The sequence below is a fragment of the Peromyscus maniculatus genome, chromosome 1, assembly GCF_049852395.1.
Source record: "Peromyscus maniculatus bairdii isolate BWxNUB_F1_BW_parent chromosome 1, HU_Pman_BW_mat_3.1, whole genome shotgun sequence".
Classification (NCBI taxonomy): Eukaryota; Metazoa; Chordata; class Mammalia; order Rodentia; family Cricetidae; genus Peromyscus; species Peromyscus maniculatus.
In genome coordinates, this window is record NC_134852.1 from 37,303,479 (window position 1) to 37,326,679 (window position 23,201).

A 23,201-nucleotide genomic window follows, 5' to 3' on the forward strand; every position below is an offset into this window, starting at 1 on the left:
CCAATCGCGGTGAAGTACGAGACAGCTACCAATCAAAGGTTAGACTATCTAAACTCACCCCCTGCTTCTGGGTCTGCTCCGAATCTCAGCTCCGCCCCCACGCAGTTTCCATGGCAACCAGCTGTCACCTCTTAATGGCAGTTTCAGGGAGGCAGAAAGTGAAAGTAGGGTTATAAGAGGGCAGTGGACTGTCCAGCCCTGGTATCCCCTGACTCAGTTTCCACTGTACTTCCCAGAGGCGGTGCAATCCAGACGGCGATGGCTCCAGCAGGCTGGCGCGGAGACGCCCGAGTGGGTCAGCTCTGAGATGGTCCTGGCACCCGACATTCCTGAGGAGTTTCCACCCGAGACGCGCGCTTGAGGGCTTGTGTTTCCTGTGATCCCGGAAAGCAAATGACCACTCGGTCGCCAGCCACGCCGGGGTACGCTTCCCCCACGGAGACTGGCGCTCGCGGGCTTCGTCCTCAGCGGTGGGAGCGGGAGGCCCTGGTGGGAACCTGGACCCTTGCTGGCTCGCAGCCTTGTATAGGCTGGGCCTTTATGCGGGGTTTCCTCTGGTGGAAACCAGTCCTGAGGGGCATCTTTTACTTGTTTGTTTGTTTGTTTGTTTGTTTGTTAAGGTTTTTTGTGTATGCATGTGTGTCTGAGTGTCTGTGAACCACCTGTGTGAAGGAACCGTGGAGACCATAGAGGGTGTCGGATTCCCTGAAACTGGAGTTATACATAGGTGCGAGCCTCCATGTGCGTGCTGCGAGCCGAACCTCTGTCCTCCTGAAGATCAGCAATGGCTCTTAACCCAATATCCTTTAAAACAAAATACAAAATATTCTTTAAAGCAAACAGAAAGGGGTGAAGAGCACTTGGTGCTGCTCTTGCAAAGGACCCAAGTTCAATTCCAACATCCATATTGTGGCTCACAGACATCTGTAGCTTGTTGTTGGTTGTTTTGGCTCTTTTTGGGGGCCCTCCACCCAGCTCCCAAATAAATCACACGGAGGCTTATTCTTATTTATAAATGCCCGGCCTAGCTTAATTTAACTTAGCCCCATCTATCTTTTGCCTCTGGGCTTTTCCTGGTCTCTTACTTCTGTATGCCTTTCATTATTTCTTAATTCTGTTCTGTCTGGCTGTGTAACTGGATGGCTGGATTGCCGGCCAGACATCCTCCTCCTTCTCTGGCTCCTCCCTCTCCCAGATTTCTCCTTCTATATATTCTCTCTGCCTGCCAGCCCTGCCTATCCTTTCTCCTGCCTTGCTATTGGCTGTTCAGTTCTTTATTAGACCATCAGGTGTTTTAGAAAGGCAAGTAACACAGCTTCACAGCAGTAAACAAATGCAACATAAACAAAAGTAACAGACCTTAAAATAATATTCCCCCACAGTAGCTCCAGTTTTAGGGGATCAGATGCCCTCTTCTGGCCACTGAAGACACCAGGCGAGCACACAGCACTTCCATGCAGGCATAAACAAACATAAAAATCGCCAGGCGGTGGTGTCCCACACCTTTAACCCCAGCACTCGGGAGGCAGAGCCAGGCGGATCTCTGTGAGTTCAAGGCCAGCCTGGTCTACAGAGCGATATCCAGGACAGGCACCAAAACTGTACAGAGAAACCCTGTGTCGGAAAAAAAAAAAAAACAAAAACCAAAAAACCAAAAACAACCCCCCCAAAAAAACCAACCCATAAAAATAAAGAATACTTTGTATCTATTCTTTGAGCGTCTCAAACATGTATACAGTGTATCTTGATCATGTCCACTTCGCATTTTCTGCTAAAAAAGGGTATGGCCCAGGCTGGCCCCAAACTGGTTATTCTGCCTCCACCTCTTTAGCATAACCGGTGTCATATATATGTGTGTCACCCAGGCAGATCCTCCTGTGTGCTTTAACTTAACATCCTTTATAACACCTGATACAGTGTAACTGCTATGTGACTAATTGTTATACTAGTTCAACTTTTTCAAACTATTTTCTTCTGCATCTGATTGGATCTGTGAATGGAGAACTTATGAATATATATTGACTTTGATACTATGGCTAATTGCTTTTTTAAAAAAAGTTGCCAAAATATTGGTATTATAGAAATGGCAATTGTCCACATAGAGCGGGGGGATTAATTCACCCACTTTTCATTCTACAAAATATAATTAGAAATCCAGCAGCACTGTTCCCACCCATTCAGCAGCATTGTTCCCACCCATTCAGCAGCATTGTTCCCGCCCATTCAGCAGCATTGTTCCCACCCATTCAGCAGCATTGTTCCCACCCATTCAGCAGCATTGTTCCCACCCATTCAGCAGCATTGTTCCCACCCATTCAGCAGCATTGTTCCCACCCATTCAGCAGCATTGTTCCCGCCCATTCAGCAGCATTGTTCCCACCCATTCAGCAGCATTGTTCCCACCCATTCAGCCAGATACTGTTTCTGCCAACAGTTTTTCACCTTTTTAGTTTTGGGGTGTGGGAGCCCGTTCTGGGGTTCCTCGTGGCTTTACCCAGCAGGTCCGAATAGAGGATGATCAGGACCACGGGCCTGAGTGTAGGTGTCTGAGATGGTCTGCACTTGGCTGTGCTGGGGGAGGAGGTCTTTTGCTCCACCCCTTGGCGTCTCTATAAAAACCCTGGACCAGAGATAGTCGGGGGCCGTTGGAATAGGTTCCAGGCCCTCTCGAGGCTATCCTTTATTTTCTATCTGTTTATCTCCGCAACATTCTCCGCTATAAATCCTTCTATCTAATATTTCCTGCTGCTCGCACTCAAGAAAACTCTGGGAAGCTGTGGGGGTGGTGGGTAAACGCCCCACAGAATGGCGCCGTGAACAGGGACTAAAGAAAAAAGGGACTAAAGAAAAAAAGGGACTAAAGAAAGGGGAAAAAAGGGACTAAAGAAAGGGGAAAAAAGGGACTAAAGAAAAAAGGGACAAAAAAAGGGGGGACTAAAGACAAATAAACAGGGACTAAAGACAAAGTAATAGGGACTAAAAATAAAGGATAGACTCGAGAGGGCCTGGAACCTATTCCAACGGGCCCCGACTATCTCTGGTCCAGGGTTTTTATAGAGACGCCAAGGGGTGGAGCAAAAGACCTCCTCCCCCAGCACAGCCAAGTGCAGACCATCTCAGACACCTGCACTCAGGCCCGTGGTCCTGATCATCCTCTATTCGGACCTGCTGGGTAAAGCCACGAGGAACCCCAGAACGGGCTCCCACATTGGGGTTATCTTTTGAGATTGATTTGTGTGTTAAGAGTATTTTTTTTAAAGATTTATTTATTTATTTATTATGTATACAGTGTTCTGCCTGCACACCAGAAGAGGGCACCAGATCAAATTACAGATGGTTGTGAGCCACCATGTGGTTGCTGGGAATTGAATTCAGGACCTCGGGAAGAGCTGCCAGTGCTCTTAACCTCTGAGCCATCTCTCCAGCCCCCAAGAGTATTTTTTTAAGTGTTTTTTGCCTGCATGTATGTCTGTGCACCATATGTGTGTGTGTGTGTAATGCCCACAAAGATCAGAAGACAGCATTTGATCTCCTGGATGGTTTTGAGCCACCCCAGTGGGTGCTAGGATTAAGGGAGTGTGCCACTGTTCAACCCACCTTTTTTTGTTTTTTGGGTTTTTTTTTTTCCTAAACAGGGTTTCTTTGTGTAACAGCCCTGGCTGTCCTGGAACTTGATTTCTAGACCAGGCTGACCTCGAACTCAGAGATCTGCCTGCTTCTGCCTCCCAAGTGCTGGGATTAAAGGCATGCGCCACCACTGCCCACCCACTTTTATTTTTGACAGTCTTGATATGTGTCCCTGGCTGGCCTTAAACTGGAAATCCTTCTGCAGCAGCCTCCCTAGAACAGGGTTGGCGTGCACTGCTATGCTCAGCCCCCCTCCCCATGCAGTCACATAAGGGTCCTTTCATTCAGGTTCAACCTGGGCAGCCACATGGCAGATGGAAGGAGATGTGGCAATGGTCACGAGCCCAGGTGTAGAGGGTTTTTATAGGGAAGAACCACAAGCTAGGGTTGGCAACTTGGGACTGGGTAGAAGGGGCAAGGTGACTTTTTGAAACTATTGGTCTAGACTTTTGGCGGGGAACCACAACCTACTGAACAGGATTATCTGGACTGCTCAGCAAGATTATCTAGATATCTCCAAGGGCCATAAACCACAGACAGGATCCTGTTAAGCTTTCCTTCCTGTATAAACAGCAGACAGGATGTCTGCAGGAGTATCTGGATCCTGTTAAGCTTTCCTTCCTGTATAAACAGCAGACAGGATGTCTGCTCTGTGTCCATTCGAGTAATCGTGGCATATCCTGAGCCCGTAAAGTCAAGTCTAGGCCTTCACACTCCCCCCTTCACAAGTACCAATGACAGGACTCAATCATGAGTCCTACCTGTCCAGAGATTCAAGGGTATTGGGATGTAAGAACCATTAGCTAACAGATTTTTCTAGGGCAGTGACATATGTATCTATTGCCATTCTTTAAGGCCCTGTAGTTCTGATCTTTGAGTACAACCAGATTATAATCTTATATAGTACCTCTTTGGTTCTGCATAAAGGAGGTCAAGTGTCTTATCTTATTGCAGAACCATTTCAGTTAATAAATTTATCAATTGACAACTCTGAACCTATTTTCCTAGTATGTCAATGAGCATTATAGTTGGCCATCTTGCCTCTTTGCCAGGGAGTTTCCTTTTGACCCAGCATTTCAGCCTCTTCTGAACAGGGAACACGGGATGGCGTATTTTCCTCTGGAACTGCTTCGAGCTGGCATTGGGGTGCCATTGTCAGGGCCCCCAAAAGGCTGAAAGGCTGGTCAAAGGCTGGTCATTGGGGCATCTGTCAGAAGCATGTGGCTGTCTGACCCCATGGAGACAGGGAACAATCATGTTGGCTGGGCTGGTCCACGTCAGCTTTTAGCAAGTCTGGAGCTCACAGTCGTCCAGAGCAGTGTAGTCAGCAACTGAAACTTGGAGGTGGCTGCCAGCCAAGTGGAGATCTGTTAAGACAAACTTAAACTAGGAACAGAAGTTAAATTTTATGAACTTATTTGTAACCCTTAGGCCCATATCCTTAGTAACTGGGAAGAGCAGGAGTCCCAAGACCAGGAGAGAGAGAGAAAATACCATCCTTAGGAATACAAAATGACATAAAAATTTTAGATACATTAGTATTACCAATCTGTGCTGAAATCCATATCATAGACAAAGCAGGTAATGGGTATCTGTAAAACAGCAGAAGTGAACTCATACCTTTGAGTCCCAACAAGAACTACAGATTTGGGTTAAAAGCTTGTGTATTTTCCTTCTGTCCAGAAAGCCAGGTATAAATTGGACAGAGATTTTTGACCTGATGAGAAACACTTTTAGGTTTATATTTAGATATATTTAGATGACAACTAAAATAAATCTAAAATGCTGAGCTTGTGACTGAACAGTAAGTAGTCATTGCTCTACCAGCTTATCAGGACTCTTAAATGTTAAGCTCTGAACTATTATATCATAGAACAGGAGAGCAATCTGAAACTTTTTTTAATCTTAAATTATTTTCTGAGATCCTCAAAGCTTAGAAGTTTTCCTATCCTCAGACCTTTCTTAGACTCATATCTTAACCTTTATGACTTAAACTTTTATATCTCAGAACATTTTCTTAAAAGTGAGCTAACAAGCTGGCTATGGCCTTGCAGAAGGATCTGGTTGTCTGATGCTGCCATGCTGACAAAGTTAGAGCTAGCCTAGCCATCAGTACTATCAGAGATCTGAGAGGGATAAACTATATCTGAGTGCACACCAAGCAGCTTCCAATCCTATAAATTACAGGGATCAACCCCTACCCAGGTCTCCATAGCGTTGGAGGCACCAGTCAGAACAGCATCAATCTTCTTCCATCATCAGGACCATAAGGCAGAGTATTTTTCCTGTGGAATAGGGACACGGAAGACTGATCTTGATTTGTCCAGGCAAAAGGGTGCAATCAATTCCAGTGTCCTGCTGCTTGTCCACAGTCTGGGCTGCATCCTGGCGGCAGGCATCTTAAACTGGAAGTCCTTCTGCCTCAGCCTCCCTAGAACAGGGTTGGCATGCATTACTATGCCAACTTTTAGTAAATATTTTAAAAGCATGCCCTGTATACCAGGCACTGTGCTACCACTGACAGAGCAGGGAGCAGGACTGAAGGATTTCAAGAACTTCCTTGCCAGATTCTCTTTCTTTTTTTTTTTTTTTTTTTTTTTTTTTTTTTTTTTTTTTTGGTTTTTCGAGACAGGGTTTCTCTGTGTAGCTTTGCGCCTTTCCTGGAACTCACTTGGTAGCCCAGGCTGGCCTCGAACTCACAAAGATCCGCCTGCCTCTGCCTCCCGAGTGCTGGGATTAAAGGCGTGCGCCACCACCGCCCGGCTCCTTGCCAGATTCTCAAACATATCTTTAGTAAGTGTCAGGAATGTTTATGAAGTTGTTCTGAGGTTCTGAAGCATGATGGAAATTTAGCGGTGTGGTAGTTTCAGTAAATACAATTATCGTTGCAATCTCTACAGCAGACTCCTTTCGGGACTTGTCCTACTACTTGTGATATTTTGGAGACACATCCAGTGTGAACAGGAAGGCAGCCATAGAAGGATGGGAGACTTTCTCTCAGCTCTTCTGAAGCTCTGAGAGCTGGGAACATGGAGGGGAAGGAGGAGGAGCTTAAAAGAGGTCACTGGAATCAGGCAGCTATGGCTGAGGTAAGTTGAAGTCCTTTTGTCTGAAGTGAATTGCTCCCAAAGGAAACCACCATTCCTTTGTTCCGTGACTCCCAAGCAATCTTTTGAGGGGAGAGAGGGCTTAAGACAGGATCTGACTATGTAGCTCAAGATGGCCTTGAATTCAGACTTCCTGCTTCATTCTCCTAGTTGTTGTTCAAATCTTAGATGGTCTTTTAATAAAAAACCCAGAGCCAGATATCAGGGTGAAAGCTGAAAGATCAGAGAAGCAGAACAGCCAGCCACTAGTTCTTACCTCTACAAAATCCTCAGCTGAAAGAGAGTGCGTTCCTGTTTCCTCCTGCCTTATATTCCTTATATTCTCTGCCCAGACATCACTTCCTGGGATTAAAGGCGTGTGTGCTTCCCGAGCAAAGGCATGAGACCTCAAGTGCTGGGATTAAGGGTGTGTGCCACCACTGCCTGGCTCTGTGTCTAATCTAGTGGCTGGCTCTGTCCTCTGATCTTCAGGCAAGTTTATTAGGGTAGACAATATGTTACCACACCTAGTTTACAGGAAGTGCCTGGGGCAGAGGGACAACCAGGTGGCACCAAAAGAAACAAGTGTCACATCCAGAATGTGGAGCCTTTAGTCAGGGTGATGTTTGAATACACGCTCTCAGGTTAGTGGAACTATTTGAAAAGGATTAGGAGGTGTGTCTCTGTTGAAGAAGGTGTAGGCTCTGAGATTTCAAAAACTTGCCACCATCCCCAATGTGCTTCCAGCCTCCTGCTGGAGGTTTGAGATGTGAGCTCCAGTGGTTGCTGCCCATAGGCATTCACTCCGCCATCGTGGACTGGAACCCTTTGGAACTGCTAACCCAATTAAATGTTTTCTTTTGTAAGTTATCTTGGTAGTGATGTTTTATCACAGCAATAGAAAAGTAACTTCAAAAGCATGGAAGAATGGAATACAGTCAGATTAGATGCCTTGTTAGAGCGATATGTGCCTCATGCAGGGCATAGGCCTTCTGTGATTTCAGCTATAAAAACACCATCTAGTGCCTCTATCTGTGGTTCTCAACCTTCCTAATGCTGTGACCCATTAATACAGTTCATGTTGTAGTGATCCCCCAACCATAACATTTATTTTTGTTGTTATTTTCCGATGGTCTTAAGCAACCCCTGTGAAAGGATCATTTGACCCCCAAAGAGCTCACGACCCACATGTTTAAAAAACACTGCTCTATATAAATTTTAGAGATTTATTTTCATTTTCTCGTGAGTGTTTTGCCTGCATGTATGTATGTGTACCATATGTGTCTGGTGCCTTCACAGATCAGAAGTACTCCGACCGTGACAGTCGTGAGCTACTGTGTGAATGCTGGGACCCAAGCATGGCTGCTCTGAAGGGTGGTAAATGTTCTCAATTACTGAGCTATCGCTTCAGCCCCAGATCTGTAGTTATTATTTTGGGTTTTTGTTTGAGACAGGGTCTCACTGTGTAGCCCTGGCTAACCTGGAACTTACTAGACCAGGCTGGCCTCGAGGTCATAGAGATCCACCTGCCTCTACCTGAAGTGCTGGAATTAAAGGTGTGTGCCACTGTGCCCAGCTTGTATCTAAAATTTAAGTGTGGTCCATCTATTCAAAGATGCTTTTTAAATTTTTATTATAAATGATTACACAGCTGGGCAAGGGATATAGACATCTGAGGGTAAGAGCAGCTACAGTCACAGGAACTCAGACATAGCTCAGGGTGTTGACACATCCAGCAGGAAATTTCAGCTCCACGCTCTGGGGTGCCTCATCTTCTCACATCTGTCCACTGGTACTCTGCTATCTGAGGAGAAGGAGTTATGGTAACATGTACATATTCACAGGTGAGACTCTGACTGCTGGGTCCATAATGTTCATATCTCTACCTGTTTCTGTATTTGGAAATTTTCATAAGGAACACAAAGCCAGGTATGGTTGTTCCAGCTAGGAGGTTAAGACAGGAACAGTGCTGTGAGTCTAGCCTGAGATACAGAGTGAGAGAGACCCTGTCCCTAAACAACAACAACAAAATGTTTAATAATCTTTATTTTTTGGCTGAGCAGTGGTGGCACATAACTTTAATCCTAGCACTCAGGAGGCAGAGGCAGGTGGATCTCTGTGTTCGAGGCCAGCCTAGTCTATAGAGCTACTTCTAGGACAGCCAGGGCTACACAAAGAAACCCTGTCATGAAAATTCAAAACAAAACAAAACTTTATTTTTATTTTATTTTTTTACTTTTTTTGAGACAGGGTCTTTCTACATAGCCCTGGCTGTCCTGGAACTTGCTCAAGACCAGGCTGGTCTTGAACTCATAGAACTCTGCTTGCCTCTGCTTCCTGAGTCCTGGGATTGAAGACAGTGCCACCATTCCTGGCTCCTTAAAATCTTAAATTAAGTAGATGAATTTTAGGGTTGGCAGACCTGGGTTTCATTCTCCCTATGTGAGTTGACAATTCTGTCACTTGTCCAAGGCTCTGTGTCTTTACCTACAGGGTGATTTTTGCCCTGATCGGGCCTGCTGAGGGCTCATGACAGCCCCTGAATAACTGACAGTGTGCTTCATTTCAGGAGTTTGTGACTCTCAAGGATGTAGCCATGGATTTCACTCTGGAAGACTGGGAAGAGCTGGATCTAGATCTGGATCAGAGAGACCTGTTCTGGGACCTTCTCTTGCTCAGTAAGCATCACCTTGATCCTAGTCACTGCTTTCTGCCCGTCACCCACAGGATCCTGTCATCGGATGCACAGTGCACAGGACAGCACCTTGTGACAGAGGCTCCTCCAGCCCTGAGCACGGACAGTGCTGGGCCTCAGGAACCCACTCTGGTCCCTGCTGGCTTCTTGCATCCCCTCCCTTTCCTGCTTGTGACTGGAGCCTTTCCCTGGGCAGCAGGGTCAGGAGGCCGAGGCTGCCGTCCTCTCTGCCCACACAGCTCAGCCCTCACTCACCCTCCCCAATCACACAGTGTACACGAATATTCCACAACAGAAGTCACTCTGCCTAAGCCCCACCCTGGGCTTGGTGAGTGTGCAGACTCTCCTGGGAGCCCAGCTCTTTAGTCATCTGCTCTTTGCTAGGTATTCTGGAACAGAACTTCACACAAGAGAAGTCTATTGGCAGAAATAGTAAGGCGACTCCACATAGTCAAAAGGGAGGTTTATTTGGGGGTTTTACTTACAACAAGTAAAGGGATAGGTTACAGGGTCCAGGAGAGGTGAAGTGCAGTCCAGCGGTGTTCTCCGGAGAACTCTGCTTGGTCTACATCCAACATCCAGGATTCCCAGGAACCAAGAGGGCTGGCACATCTGGATCTCGGGTCTCAAGGGCTCCTGTCTCGGCCCTGCCTCAGGGGCAGGCCATAGGTAGGCATGACAGTTACCGGAAGCCTCAGTGGGGGTGGTACTTCCAGGTCAAAGCTGCAACACCTACTCACTACAAAAGTCCTCCCAGCTGTGCTCCCCAAGAGCGTCCCAGTTTAGTGATTCCCTAGGAGTGCTCAGAGGTCTCGGCCTGGTCACACTCAATACTTGTAACTCGTTATAGAAGGACACAGCACAGGTTGCCAGAACGCGAGCATGCAGAGCATGTGAAGTCTCATGGGTGCTCTGACTCTCCAGCAATGGGAAGAGTGCTGGCTAGTGTCCTGTCAGCTTGACACAGATGGAGTCACTGGGAGGAGGGAACCCCAGCTGAGAAATGACCCTTCCAAGTTGCCCTTCAGGCAAGACTATGGTGCATTTTCTTAATTAATTATTGGTGGTGTCACTCCTGGAATGGTGATCCTGGGTACTTTAAGAAAGTAGGATGAGGCCATGAGAGCAAGCCAGGCTTCTGCATCAGCGCCTACCTCTAGGTTCCTGCCTTGGCTTCCTGTCCTGACTTCTCTCAGTGATGGAGTGTGATCTGAGAGTTACAAGCTAAAATAAACCCTCTTCTTCTCAAGTTGCTTTTGGTCATAATGTTTTATCTCAGCAGTAGAAACCCTACTAAGTCAGAAAGTGAGAATGTGCTTGTTAATGGGGCCCTTCCTCCCGAGTCTCAGAAGGAAAGCAGGATTTCAGTGTAAAGTACAGGAGCAGTCCCAATTCAGCTGTGCCAGTGTGACTCCCTCAGGGGGCAGCCAAATCCACTTTGTGGGTAGCAGCCTCACGGTCGGAAGGCAGAAGGCATCTACCACAGTGCACATCTGCATGGCCTCCCATCCAGCACCCAGCTCCCCATCACTACCACCTCATCCTCATTTCAACTCCTCTAATTAGTCCATTGCTTTATTTTCCAAGAAACAACAGAGTACTTTATCCCAAAGCATCAAAAGAGTAAAAGACATCATGCAATCGGACCCCTCTTCCTTAGGATTTTGTTGGCTGGGGCAGCTGCTCTCACCTGCTGCCTTGTGTGCAGAGGCACCTCAGGAGGTCTTACATCAATGCCGTTCAGTTCTTAAGCTGTCGCCCACCGTAAGAAGTGCACTGACCTTGACTCCTACTCAGGTCTGAATGACGTTCAGGCCAGAAAGTTCCTGTTAGCGTCTGGATGCCCTCCATATCTTCACTGATGACAGGATTGTTCTTTCTCAGCAGACTCCACCCCCAGACCCAGCCTGAATTCCCAACCAGATGTCAGGGAAGAGCTGGGATGGTCGAAGGAGGCCTGGAAGCCACCGGTTCTGGTGAGGGACAGGAATGCACTCTCCATTATCTGACTGCCTGAGATCCTGCCCGGCCCCGAGCACACACATCTTGATGCCCAACCTCAACCATTCACCCACTGTCTCTTGTCCGTGTTACAGAGGGGACCTCACTCGGGCATGTTGTGTCTCTTCCTTTGCCATCAGAACAGGCATCCCGGTGCCTCTCCGGGGCCTTTCTACTTCAAGCCTCCACGAGGGGATGCTTTCTAGTCCCACGTCAATTTGTGCACCCCCATGCCTTGTGGTCTGGCTTACCTCTTCTACCTTCTTGCTGGCTCAGGCACAGCCACGTCTGGGAGTAAGTCAAGCCCATGGCCTAATGCTGCCAGGCACAGCTGCTTTGTCATTCCCAGTGCAGTTCCTGCACTGTGGGAGGCCTGTGGAACTGTTTGCAGTGGAAGAAAGCGGGAGGGACTATACCCGGCACGGGAGACTTCACGCAGTGTTCTTCCCTCACCGTAAGGAGGACTCAGAGCTGGAGCTCACACCTCTGGCTCCACCCACCCCGACAACCCACAGCCCTGCTCCTTGCTTGCTGCCACTGGGCGGTCCTTAGAGCGAGCTCTCTGCAGCCTCCTGCTTGTGCTGGTGTCCCTTGATGGTGAACAGCCTGGGCGCATGCTCCCAGCTCTGAGTGCTGTTTTTGCTGCTTAACCATGTGGGCTCTTTCCAGGCCTCGAGAGCCAGACACCCCATGCACACGTGTGCACAAGTGCGTGTGCTGGTCTCCAGGGTAACGCGTGCACTGCCCGCACCATCACTTGTGCCTTGCCCTGCTGCAGCGTCGCTGGGACAACAAGAAGTCTTTGGCTGTCTGGCCTTCGGGTCCCCAGGACCCCTTATCATTCACAGTGTGAGAAGACGGGCCTGACACTTGTTGGTTGACACGCTCTTCACGGGGACAGTGTGAGCAAAGATCTGGTGAAGAGGAAACCAGAGAACAGTGCGGGCTGCGGGCACCGAGACGACAGTGCAGGGCAAGAGATGGCTGTGAACGCTGTTGTTTGCAAGGGCCATGCCCAGGCCAAGAGACACTGAGCGGCTCCGAGATGCTCTTTTGTAATGCGAATTGCTAAACGGTCTTACTAATAAAAGCCCAGAGCCAGATATTGGGGTTAAAACTGAGAGGTCAGAGGAATAGGACAAGCCACAGCCACCCTGACCTCACCGACACCTCAGTCTCCAAAAAAGCTACTTCCTGTATACCCAGGTCTATATGCCTTTCTATCCCAGCAATCTAACTTTCTCCGCCCAGCTACATCACTTCCTCTTCCTGCCCAGCTCTGTCACTTTCTATCTGTCATACAGACCTCCAGACCTTTATGGTTAACTAGTGTTGCAATTCAAGGCATGTGCCACCATGCCTGGCTCTGTTCCCAGTGTCGTCTTGAACTCACTGAGATCTGGATGGATCCCTGCCTCCCGAATGCTAGGATTAAAGGTGTGTGCCACCATTGCCTGACTTCTATGTTTACTATAGTGGCTGGCTTTTTCCTCTGATCCTCAGATAAGCTTTGTTAGGGTGCACAATACATTGGGGGACACAATATATCACCACACTCTTTGGATGGGGAGCCTCCAAACCAGAGAAGGTACTGGTTTGGAGGAAGATGATGATGGGACAAGATGTTAGGAGGGGGCAAGAGCAGTGTGGAGAGAGCAGTGGAGGAGGAGTGTAGTGCAGTGGTCAGCTCTCTTTATTACACAGCCTCCCCAGGGCCAATGTGGAAGAGCAGACAGAGACGGGGGCCAACAAATAACCAGATTTGTAGTTGATGATGACAGAGGCAGGAAAAGAAGAGAGATGGGACATTTCCAAGGTGGTCTGAAAGACATTAGTGCCTGAATCAGGGTGAGAGGGTTGGCCCGGGATTCTAGGGTGAAGGACTGGGGGGATGTGGAAGTTTCCCTGCCATCAAGGACCCCCGCCTGATGTCTTGAGTAAGATTTTGAAACTGTATGGTATAGAGGGAGAAGGTGGAAGGAGGCATGTCTGGAAGATGTGTTAGTGAACTCAGTTTCATGGTTATGATGATCATGGCCAAGGCTCTCCTTCTCTGCTGAATCATTACAGGCTCTCAGCTCCTTGGGTGACCATTCTGAGCTTGCCATTCCTTGCTTTCTTCCATTTCCAGATGGGACACCACTGACAGACAGGCTGGACTCCAGACCTTTCTCATGTCTGGTTGTCCCACTGACCCAGGGAACAGAGGCATTTATACACTCTCCTTTCTTTTAGAAGTGACTGAGACCAAGAACTCTACTTTGCAGCAGGGCTTCTTGGAAGAAGGCCTCTCCCGGTTATGGAGACATTTTCTAAGGAGGAATTCACCTTTGAAGTCTGTATCGGTGAGAGCTGGTTAGATAGTTTGCCAGAGATCCAGAAGGTCTTCCAAGATCTGACATTACCAACAAGGAAAACACACAGATGGCAAGAGCAGCCTCAGTGCTGGGCCTCTCTTTTCCACAGGACAGGATACGTGATGATATTCCTGAAAGAACCTCACACCAGTGACACTGAAGGAATCCAGGACTGACTTCAGCTACTACTTAGAACAGAGCCAGAAGGACTGTGTCCAGGGAGAAGAGAAGCTATATAAGTGTGGTGAGTGTGGGAAAAGCTGCAGCCAGAGTTCCCACCTTCCCCTGCACTGGATTGTCCATGTGAGGGAGAGCACCCCTGCATGGCAGGAGCGGGGGGGGGGGGGGGTGTCAGCAAGGCTGCTTTCCTTCTCATGCATCCAGGGGCTCAATGAGCTACAAATCATACATGTGTCAGGAACGTGGGGAAAGGTTTAGTCAGACTATGCACCTCCAGTGGCATCAGAAAATCCACACTGGAGGAAGCCTGTGTAGAACTCAAAGTGACAACTGAGGAAAGCCATCCAGAGGCAAAGTGGCGAGCCACAACGCTGCCGCCGAGTAAGGGTGCTGACTCAGCAAAGCTGTGTAAAATTCAAGGTTGGGACCAAGAAAATCCACCGACTAGTAATAGTAGTGACCAAAAAAAGCTGCATAAGTGTCCATCCATTCTTCATCCACAGCCTATTAAGCATCAGAAAACTCCTACAAACACTAAGTCCTACAGATGTAAGAAATGTGGGAAGCACTCAGCCAGGCCTTTCATCGAGCTGGGCACCGGAAAGTCCACACTCAGAAACTCTGTGACTGTACTACATGCCCTGAAGTCTTCCATGTAAGGAAACATTTTGTCCAACATTGAAAAACTCGTTTTGCAAAAACTGTCTTTGAGTATCAAGAATGCAAAAAGATCTTTAATCAGAGGTCACCACACATTGAGCACCGGGCTGTTCATACAGGAGAGAAGCCATACAAGTGTAATGAATGTGGGAAAGCTTTCAGCCACTCCTCCACCCTGAAGATCCACCAGAGGCCCACAGTGGAGAGGAGCCTTACAAATGCAGTGAGTGTGGGGAAACCTTCTGTCGGAGCACACACCTAAATGAGCATCGGCAAATCTGCCTAGGCTACAGACCCTACCAGTGTCCAGAATGTGTCAGGAGTTGTAGCTGTTCCTCACATTTGATTCAGCATCAGCTGAATCACGCCACAGAAAAGCTCCTTGGCTGTGCTAAGTGCAAGAAGACCAGAGACCATCAGCCATAAAGAACAACCAGTGCAGCACCATAAAGTTCACACAATGAGTCCCCATATGAATGTAAGCCATGTGCACCATAAAGTTCACACAATGAGTCCCCGTATGAATGTAAGCCGTGTGCACCATAAAGTTCACACAATGAGTCCCCGTATGAATGTAAGCCTTGTGGAAAACACTTCATTTGCAGCTCAACTCTGAATTGCCACCTGAGTATTCACACCAGAGAAAATACACAGGAGGTGGTTTTGGGTCAGAACTCAAGGCATACTGAGAAGTACTTGAAGTGTAACAAGTGTGGAAAAGCCTTCAGCCACAACAGATCCCTAGGGCAGCACGAGAAGAGTCACACCAAGATGACATCCTGTGAGTGTAACCGACGTGGGAAAACCTATGAACAGAGGATGCACCTCATTTGCCATCAGAGCATCCATGCTGGTCTGAAGACAAATGAATGCATGCATGCATGAAGCCTGAGAAATCCATGCATAACACCTCTGTCACTGAGCATCAGGCTTCGCAAAGTGCACCCCTTTAATTGTAACAAATGCAGCAGAATCTTTAATCAGAGTGACCACCTTTTGAAATCATCAGTTCATTCACACTGGAGAGAAACCCTTTAAATGCGATTTATGTGACAGAGCCTTTAAGCAGAGTAACTACCTTATTCAGCACCAGAGAATTCATACTGTAAAGAAGCACTTTGAGTGTAGTGAATGTGGGAACACATTTAGTCAGAGTTCATGCCTTTCTAAACATCAGCAAATTCACACAGGGGGAAGCCTTTTAAATGTGGTGACTGTGGGAAAGCCTTCATCTTGGGTGCCCAACTCATCCGACACCAGAGAATTCACACTGGGGAAAAGCCGGATGTTTGTCAGGAATGTGGGAAAGCCTTCAGCCAGAGCTTCTGCCTTTTTCTTCACCGTGGAGTTCACAGGGGTGAGAAGCCATACACATGTAGCAAATGTGGGAAAGCCTTTTCCCAAAAAGCAAATCAAAAGAAGCAAGAGAGGATTCACGGTAGAGGAAAACCTTATACCTGTGATGTGTGTGGCAAAGCACTCATCTCAGTCAACACCAGAGAACTCACCCCCAGAAGAAGCCACATTGTCAGGATTGTCACCAAGCTTTTCACAGCTGCTCTGCTCTTAACAAACATCAGCAACTTCAACCTTGTAAAGTAAGAGGTAGCACTGTCCAGAGCCTCTTGGTGACAGCAGAGTCCCATCATTTGAAGGCATTCACATGAAGTCAGCCATTGAAACCAACACATTGCAAACCTCCCCTCCCAGTAAGTCCTGTAAAAATTGATGAGACAGCCAGGCAATGGTGGTGCACGCCTTTAATCAATCCCAGCACTTGGGAGGCAGGCCAGGCTTTGTGAGTTCGAGGCCAGCCTGGTCTACAGAGTGAGATCCAGGACAGGCACCAAAACTACACAGAGAAACCCTGTCTTGAAAAACAAACAAAAAAATTTATGAGAAAGAATGTACAGATTGATCTCATTTAGATCAGTGGTTTTTCCACCTTCTAAAGCTGCAACCCTTTAGTATAGTTCCTCATGTAGACATCTGTGTTTTCTGATGGTCTTAGGCAGCCCCTGTGAAAGGGTCATTCACCCTCAAAGGGGTCACAACCCACAGGTTGAGAATCACTGATTTAGGCAAAAGAGAAAAATTAAGAAGCTGTGAGGCAGGTAAGGCCCAAAGCACTGGGCCATGCCTTAGGCAAATGAAGAGCTCTGACATGTGCAATAGTATCCTGACCCAGAGGAGCCTGAAACCAGACCCCCAAGATGACAACTGCAGATGTAAGACCCAGAGCCAACCAGGAAACACCACGGCAGCCGGAAGCAGAGCCCACCAAAAAGTACACACATAAATACCTCAGTCCTTTGTTTAATAAACAAGATTGCTTGCAAACCTCCCAGAGCCTGTGTCCTTGGTTCTGCGTCTGCCCACCCACTGCCCCAGCATCAGAGACAGTGGGATCCCAGCTGCAGAAACAGCAACAAAGCTGTGTAATTGCCAGGCAGTGGTGGTGCACGCCTTTATTATAGCACTCAGGAGGCAGAGGCAGGGGGATCACTGAGTTTGAGGCTAGGCTGGTCTACCAGTTTCAGGGGCTGGAAACCCTCTTCTACCTCCATAAGTACCACCCCCATAAATAAAAATGATTTTTAAAAATAAACCTAACCCAAACTGAGGTAGTGCTGCAAGAGCAGAGCGCTGACAGAAGCGCCTGAAGGTGGACCTTCCACTGTATTAGCCAATCACCCCTTTTCTGAAAGACGCATAATGCTCTTGGTTGACAGGAAATCTCTGATAAACTATTGGAAAACGAACAGCATGAGTGATGTGAGGCCTTGAAGAGGTGGGAAGCCTCATGAATTTCCATTCATCCTTGGGAGGAGGTGCAGTAGGGGGAGATCCCACAGAGCATTGTGTCTGGCTGGAATTCTAGTGTTAGCACCTAGGCTTTGAACTGCCTTTTGTGATACTACCTTTTGTTACTGTTACCTTTTGTTTGAAGTGTTTGATTCTTATCTGAGTTCTTCCTAAAGGGTTCAAAGCTTTTGCAAGACTTGGTTATGAGAGGACTTGACACACCAGAGGTCTCATAACTGGGAATTGCTTAGTATGTGGAAATTGATTTGCTAAGAGGTGTAAATTGTGTAACAATAAAAAGGTCTACAAAGTGAGTTCCAGGACAGCCAGAAATACACAAAGAGGCTGGGTGGTGGCGGCGCATGCTTTTAATCCCAGCACTGGGGAGGCAGAGCCAGGCAGATCTTTGTGAGTTCGAGGCCAGCCTGGTCTACAGAGTGAGTTCTAGGAAAGGCGCAAAGCTATACAGAGAAACCCTGTCTCGAAACAAAAATAAAACAAACAAAAAAGAAAGAAAGAAATACACAAAGAAACCCTGTCTCAAAAAATAGCAACAAAAAGCTATGTAATGTATTTCGTCAGTCTAAGTGGTGACTATCTACCATCATATTTGGTGGCAGTTGTAGAGAGTAAGCCATGGCGTATGGAGTGAAATTGTCACAAGATCAAGCCAATCAATAACCAATGTGGAAAAGGGAGGGCTGCATGATCTCCCACCCCTTTCTGGTGAGCTACTGGCATTGGATGGCTTCTAGGGGAGAGAAAGTCAGTTTTCTTTAAGGGTATGTCCTTTGGTAGGTCTACCAGGACCCAGTGGATGGTCCCACACTGAGTATATAGGGGACACAGAATGGGAGGGTGAGGGTAAATGGGGTCAAAATACATATCAAATTATCAAAGAATTAATAAAAATATATTTTGTTCATTAAAAAAAAAAAGCTATGTAATGCCTGGATTCAGTGGCAGACCTGGGAGCCAGTCTGCCTGATTGAGTTCCAGTTCTTTCAGCCTTATGAACGCCATGATAATTTCTTTTTTTTTTTTTTTTTTTTTTTTTTTGTTTTGTTTTGTTTTTTCGAGACAGAGTTTCTCTATGTAGCTTTGCGCCTTTCCTGGAGCTCACTTGGTAGTCCAGGCTGGCCTCGAACTCACAGAGATCCGCCTGGCTCTGCCTCCCGAGTGCTGGGATTAAAGGCGTGCGCCACCACCGCCCGATAATTTCTTAATACTTCAGTTTCCTCATCTGTAAAATAGGCATGATATTCACATCCCTCAGGACTATAGTGAGGATTAAGTAAATTTCAAGCACTTAAGAGTTGATCTGTGGCACATAGAAAGTGTCCACTGATGGTCAACTATGGGTGAGTGTCTAACTGTATTGCACAATTACACTTATATTAAACGGACAGGCTGCAGTGGCACACACCTGCAATGCCCCAGCACTTTGGTGACAGAGGCAGGAGAATCGAAGTTCAAGGTCAGGGCTGGGAAGATGACTGGGTGAAGCACTTGCCTTGGAAACAGAAGGGTCCTGCGAATCTGACTCTGTGGAATGTCCCCCAAAGAGGGGACACAGGAAGAAGGGACGCTCGTCACAGTCTACCTGGGAATGTTGTGAGAAACACGTAGCATCAAAAGCACAGAAAGAAGCCCAGTAAGCAGTGATTTGGAGAGCCTTACACAGCACTGAGCCCTAGTGACCCAAACAACATGGGGCGAAGACAGGAACTACTGCTAGTGGACTGATGAGGCCAGAGTGTTTTCTTGAAGTGGTTACAGCAAAATGAAGCTACATCTGTCCAAAAGACATGCGTTGGAGGGTCAGTGGAGCGTCATCACACTGGGGTGAGGTGGCTTCCTCCTCTCCAGTTACACTTTCTGACGGACAGGCACACAGGATAGACTGGAGGTGCCGGAAGAAACACTCAAGAGAAACTACTGAGTTTCTGAGGTATGCAGATAAAAGGAATTGGTGCTTTCGTATTTCTGGTCTATCCTTTATAATGAGCATAAGTTACTTGACCAAAAAATTGCATGCACATATGAAGATGCCCAATATCATTGACAAAAACTCCCAGGAAGCCATTTCCCCTGTCTGGACCAGAGCCTGGCTCCAGCTGTCCCGTGGGGCAGCGAAGGGAGGGGTCAACCTATGAGGTCCCTTGTCCTCGTCTCTGCAGCCAAGGCAATGACCCTGCCCATCTCCACATATCTCCATATGTGTTACTAGTTCTGGTTCTCGATATTTCCTGTCTGCTCAGGACCCTGGGTACTTTGGGAACTAGCCCGAGTTTTCCTTGGGACTTACATGTGGTTGATAGGTAGAACATGTTCAAGCAGGTGGCAACCACGTTAAGCGCTGCTTGGAGAGGCCTGTGGCAGGAAGCTGGAGAGGAGAGCCAGGAGCATCAGTCCAAGTTCAGCTTCATCTGTGCACCATGACTGCAGCACTTCCCAGTAAGGTTTTTTGTTTTTTGTTTTTATTTTTGTTTTCAAAATCTAAATTCTCAGGGCTAGAGAGATGGCTCAGCAGTTAGGAGAATGTACTTACTGCTCTTCCAGAGGCCCTGAGTTCAGTTTCCAGCACCCATGTTGGGTGGCTCACAACATCTGTAACTCTAGTTCCAGGGGAACTGGCGCTCTATTCTGGCGTCCTCAGGTACCAGCACTAATGGGCACATGCCCATACATAGACACACATTTACATATAATAAAAATAAAATCCTCTTTAAGAACAAAATTTGCTTAAGCTATTTTGATTCTTTTTAAAATGATTTATTTCCACTGGTGTTTGCCTACATGTGCGTCTGTGTAGGGGTGTAGGATCCCCTGGAACTGGAATTATAGACAGCTGTGAGAAGCCAAGTAGGTGCTGGGAATTGAACCCGGGTCCTCTGGAGGAGCAGCCAGTGCTCTTAACTGCTGAGCCACCTCTCCAGCCCCGCTGTTTTGATTCTTTGTATGCAAGAGTCCTAGCAAATTCATTATGGAAACAATAGCTATGGGTCATGGAAGGCATAGGCCCGAGGGGCTTAGAGCCCGAAAAACATGTGGTGCCAGTGCCATGATCAAGAGAGACAGCAAAGCCTCCATTGCAGGAAAATGGCCAGAAGGGAAGGGAAGAATCTTACTGATCCAATAGAGTAAAGAGTTTCCCACAGTCCTCCAGCCGTAAAAATGGTGGCTGGTTCAGGGTCTAAAAGCTCCTCTGACTGCTGGTGGGCAGGAGAAAGCAGTGGGATTGCCTGGCAATGCTGGGCGGCAATGTTACGATTTATTTATGGGGGGACCCTCGGGGTATCCCACACACGCAGGGAACCATGCTGGTATGCTGGGCATATGCAGTGGTGGGCGGGCAGGCAACCCGCTCCATTTGGGCATGGCGACAGCCGGTCATACACAACCCAGACACTGCACCCACGTGGAGAGTTTATTATAATAGAGAGATGAAGAGACAGAGAGACAGAAGGGGGGAGGGAGGGAGGGAGAGAGAGAGAGAGAGAGAGAGAGAGAGAGAGAGAGAGAGAGAGAGAGACAGAAGGGGGGAGAGAGAGAGAGAGGAAGAGAGGAGGTGGTACCGAGCGAGCGGTGCACACCTCATGGGGGTGGAGAGAGGAGAGAGAGAGAGAAATGGGCGGAGTTTTTCCTTAAAAAGAGACTTTTGCGTCAGGACACAGGGTGGCACCAAGGGGCAGGATCAGAATATTAGCAGTTATTGTGCAAAAATTACTGATGAGAGCAACAGTATTCAGAGTCAGTGACACGCAGGCCTTGCCAGACGGGTCCCCTGGTGGGCTGACATCTGAATTGTCGATTGCTGTTAGGCTGTATTTGTGTCCTGGCCTGCAATGGTTCATGACAGTGGCTCCTGACACTGCTGGAACCAGGGACAAGGGCATGGAGGTCAACAGGGTGGAAAGCATCTTAAGATTAGGCTGGCCCAGGGCGAGATCTCTCCAGAGAGAGGCTGTAGGCTGCAAGGACCCATGAGAAGAAGGGGCAATGAGATGGCCCACTAGATAAAGACATTTCCAACATGCCCAACAACCTGACTCAATCCCTGGGACCCACATGATAGAGCAGACTCTCAGTGGTCATCTCCTGACTGCTACACACAGCACTGCTGCATGTGATCACACACACACACACACACACACACACACACACACACACACGAGCAAACACAGAGAAATGTAATTAAATGTCTCCAGAAAAGGCCCAGTTATAATTTTAAAGAGAAGAAAACAGACCAGGCAGGAGGCCAGCAAGCCTGTACAGAGCCTGGGGCTCATGACCACCCACAGAAGGAGGCAAGGAGTCCGTGGTCCGAAGGTCAGGGGAGGGGCATGTGGTACGTGCCTGTAATCCTAGCAACGGAAGGCTGAAACAGGAAGTTTAGGAGTTGGAGGCTAGCCTGAGCAAAACTGTCTCAAAACACACGTAGAAAAGAAGGCGAGTCAGCCTTCCCAGGAAGGCTGGGCAGGGCTCGCCCAGTGCTGGAAGGTTCTGGTTGATTCATGGTGCAGCTCCTTCTGGCCAGGCTCCGACCAGCCCCGCTTCCCCACGGTGAAGTCGATCCATCACCACATCCTGGAAGGTCACCTCGAAGGTTCCTGTCTATGCAGAGGAAGGTAAGACAGAACCAGTAGCTCTCTGGCGCCTCAGGAGAGACCCTTCCCATGTGACTTTCCTGCCCTCTGCTGGAAGGCCTGCATAACGTACAATTTTTTTTTCTCTCTTTTTCCTTTTTTTTTTTTTTGAGACAGGGTCTCATTATATAGCGTTGGCTGTCCAAACTCAAAATGATCCGCCTGCCTCTGCCTCTTGAGTACTGGAATTAAAGGTGTGGGCCACCATACCTGGTTCCACTTCTTCTTGGTACGTGTTTACTGCCTGAAAATGATCACAGTAACTACATGAATGGGTAATGAGCTGAGCTTGTGCAGCATGTAACCTCCACACATGCACATGGCAACAGTCTCTCTCTCTCTCTCTCTCTCTCTCTCTCTCTCTCTCTCTCTCTCTCTCTTTCTCTCTCTCTCTCTCTCTCTCTCACACACACACACACACATACACACACACACCAAGCCACTGTGTGCAAGATATACGAGGAAGTCCAGCACTCTCCTGGACCCAATCTCCGAGGCATCCCAAAGCCTGACCCAGGGAGGAGGCTCAGGAATGAACAAAGGCATCCTGTTCCCACTTACTGGGTGACTGGAAGTCTGCTAGACTGTGTCCTGAGGTCTCATCTCAGAGCACACTGCCCTTACCCTCCCGACTCCCCACAATTCCCAGTAACAGAACTTTCCCCATCACTGTGCCCTTCCCTAAAGGGGGACGGATAAAAGAATGTCAGCTCATACATGGAGGAGGACAGTATTCACTGCAGGTCACAGAATCACCTAGGCCAAGGGAGCCCAAGCTCACCTCTACTGATTCTAAAACTGGTCTAGTGGGCAGGGTCTGGTGTATTCCAGGCGAGTCACAGAGCTAGGCATGGTGGCGCACGCCTTTAATCTCAGCACTCATGAGGCAGAGGCAGGTGGATCTCTCTGAGTTCAAGGCCAGCCTCGTCTACAAAGCAGTTCCAGGAAAGCTGGGGCTCTTACACAGAGAAACCCTGTCTTGAAAAACAAAAAACAAATGAAAAAGATGACTTTGAATTTCTGATCCTCCTGCCTCCACATTCCAAGTGCGAGAATAACAGGCTCCCCCCACCCCCATCCCCACCCCATGTGCACCGTGCTGGGGACCGACCCGAGTCTCCTGTGAGCTGTGTGTGCACTG

The 23,201-nt window shown here is 48.0% G+C and overlaps 2 protein-coding genes across 2 annotated transcripts in view; one reads left to right on the forward strand and one right to left on the reverse strand.

Moving 5' to 3' along the window:
- The window catches only part of Vrk3 (VRK serine/threonine kinase 3), a 35,490-nt gene extending 34,934 nt beyond the window's left edge, over window positions 1-556 (reverse strand). The window contains exon 1 of the mRNA XM_042274367.2: window positions 59-556. The gene's annotated coding sequence lies outside the window, so the exon portion shown is untranslated. The remainder of the gene's footprint in view (window positions 1-58) is intronic.
- On the forward strand, window positions 286-16,374 carry Znf473 (zinc finger protein 473). Its single transcript, XM_076554402.1, is given in 19 exon segments — window positions 286-422; window positions 6,528-6,716; window positions 9,283-9,773; window positions 12,311-12,382; window positions 13,541-13,701; window positions 13,704-13,769; window positions 13,772-13,825; window positions 13,828-14,125; window positions 14,163-14,274; window positions 14,276-14,510; window positions 14,513-14,797; window positions 14,800-15,008; window positions 15,010-15,066; window positions 15,162-15,476; window positions 15,479-15,552; window positions 15,554-15,608; window positions 15,610-15,796; window positions 15,799-16,080; window positions 16,083-16,374. Coding segments are annotated over 18 exon segments (3,204 nt in total). The 5' UTR covers window positions 286-422; window positions 6,528-6,656; the 3' UTR covers window positions 16,274-16,374.
- Window positions 16,375-23,201: the final 6,827 nt, after the last annotated feature.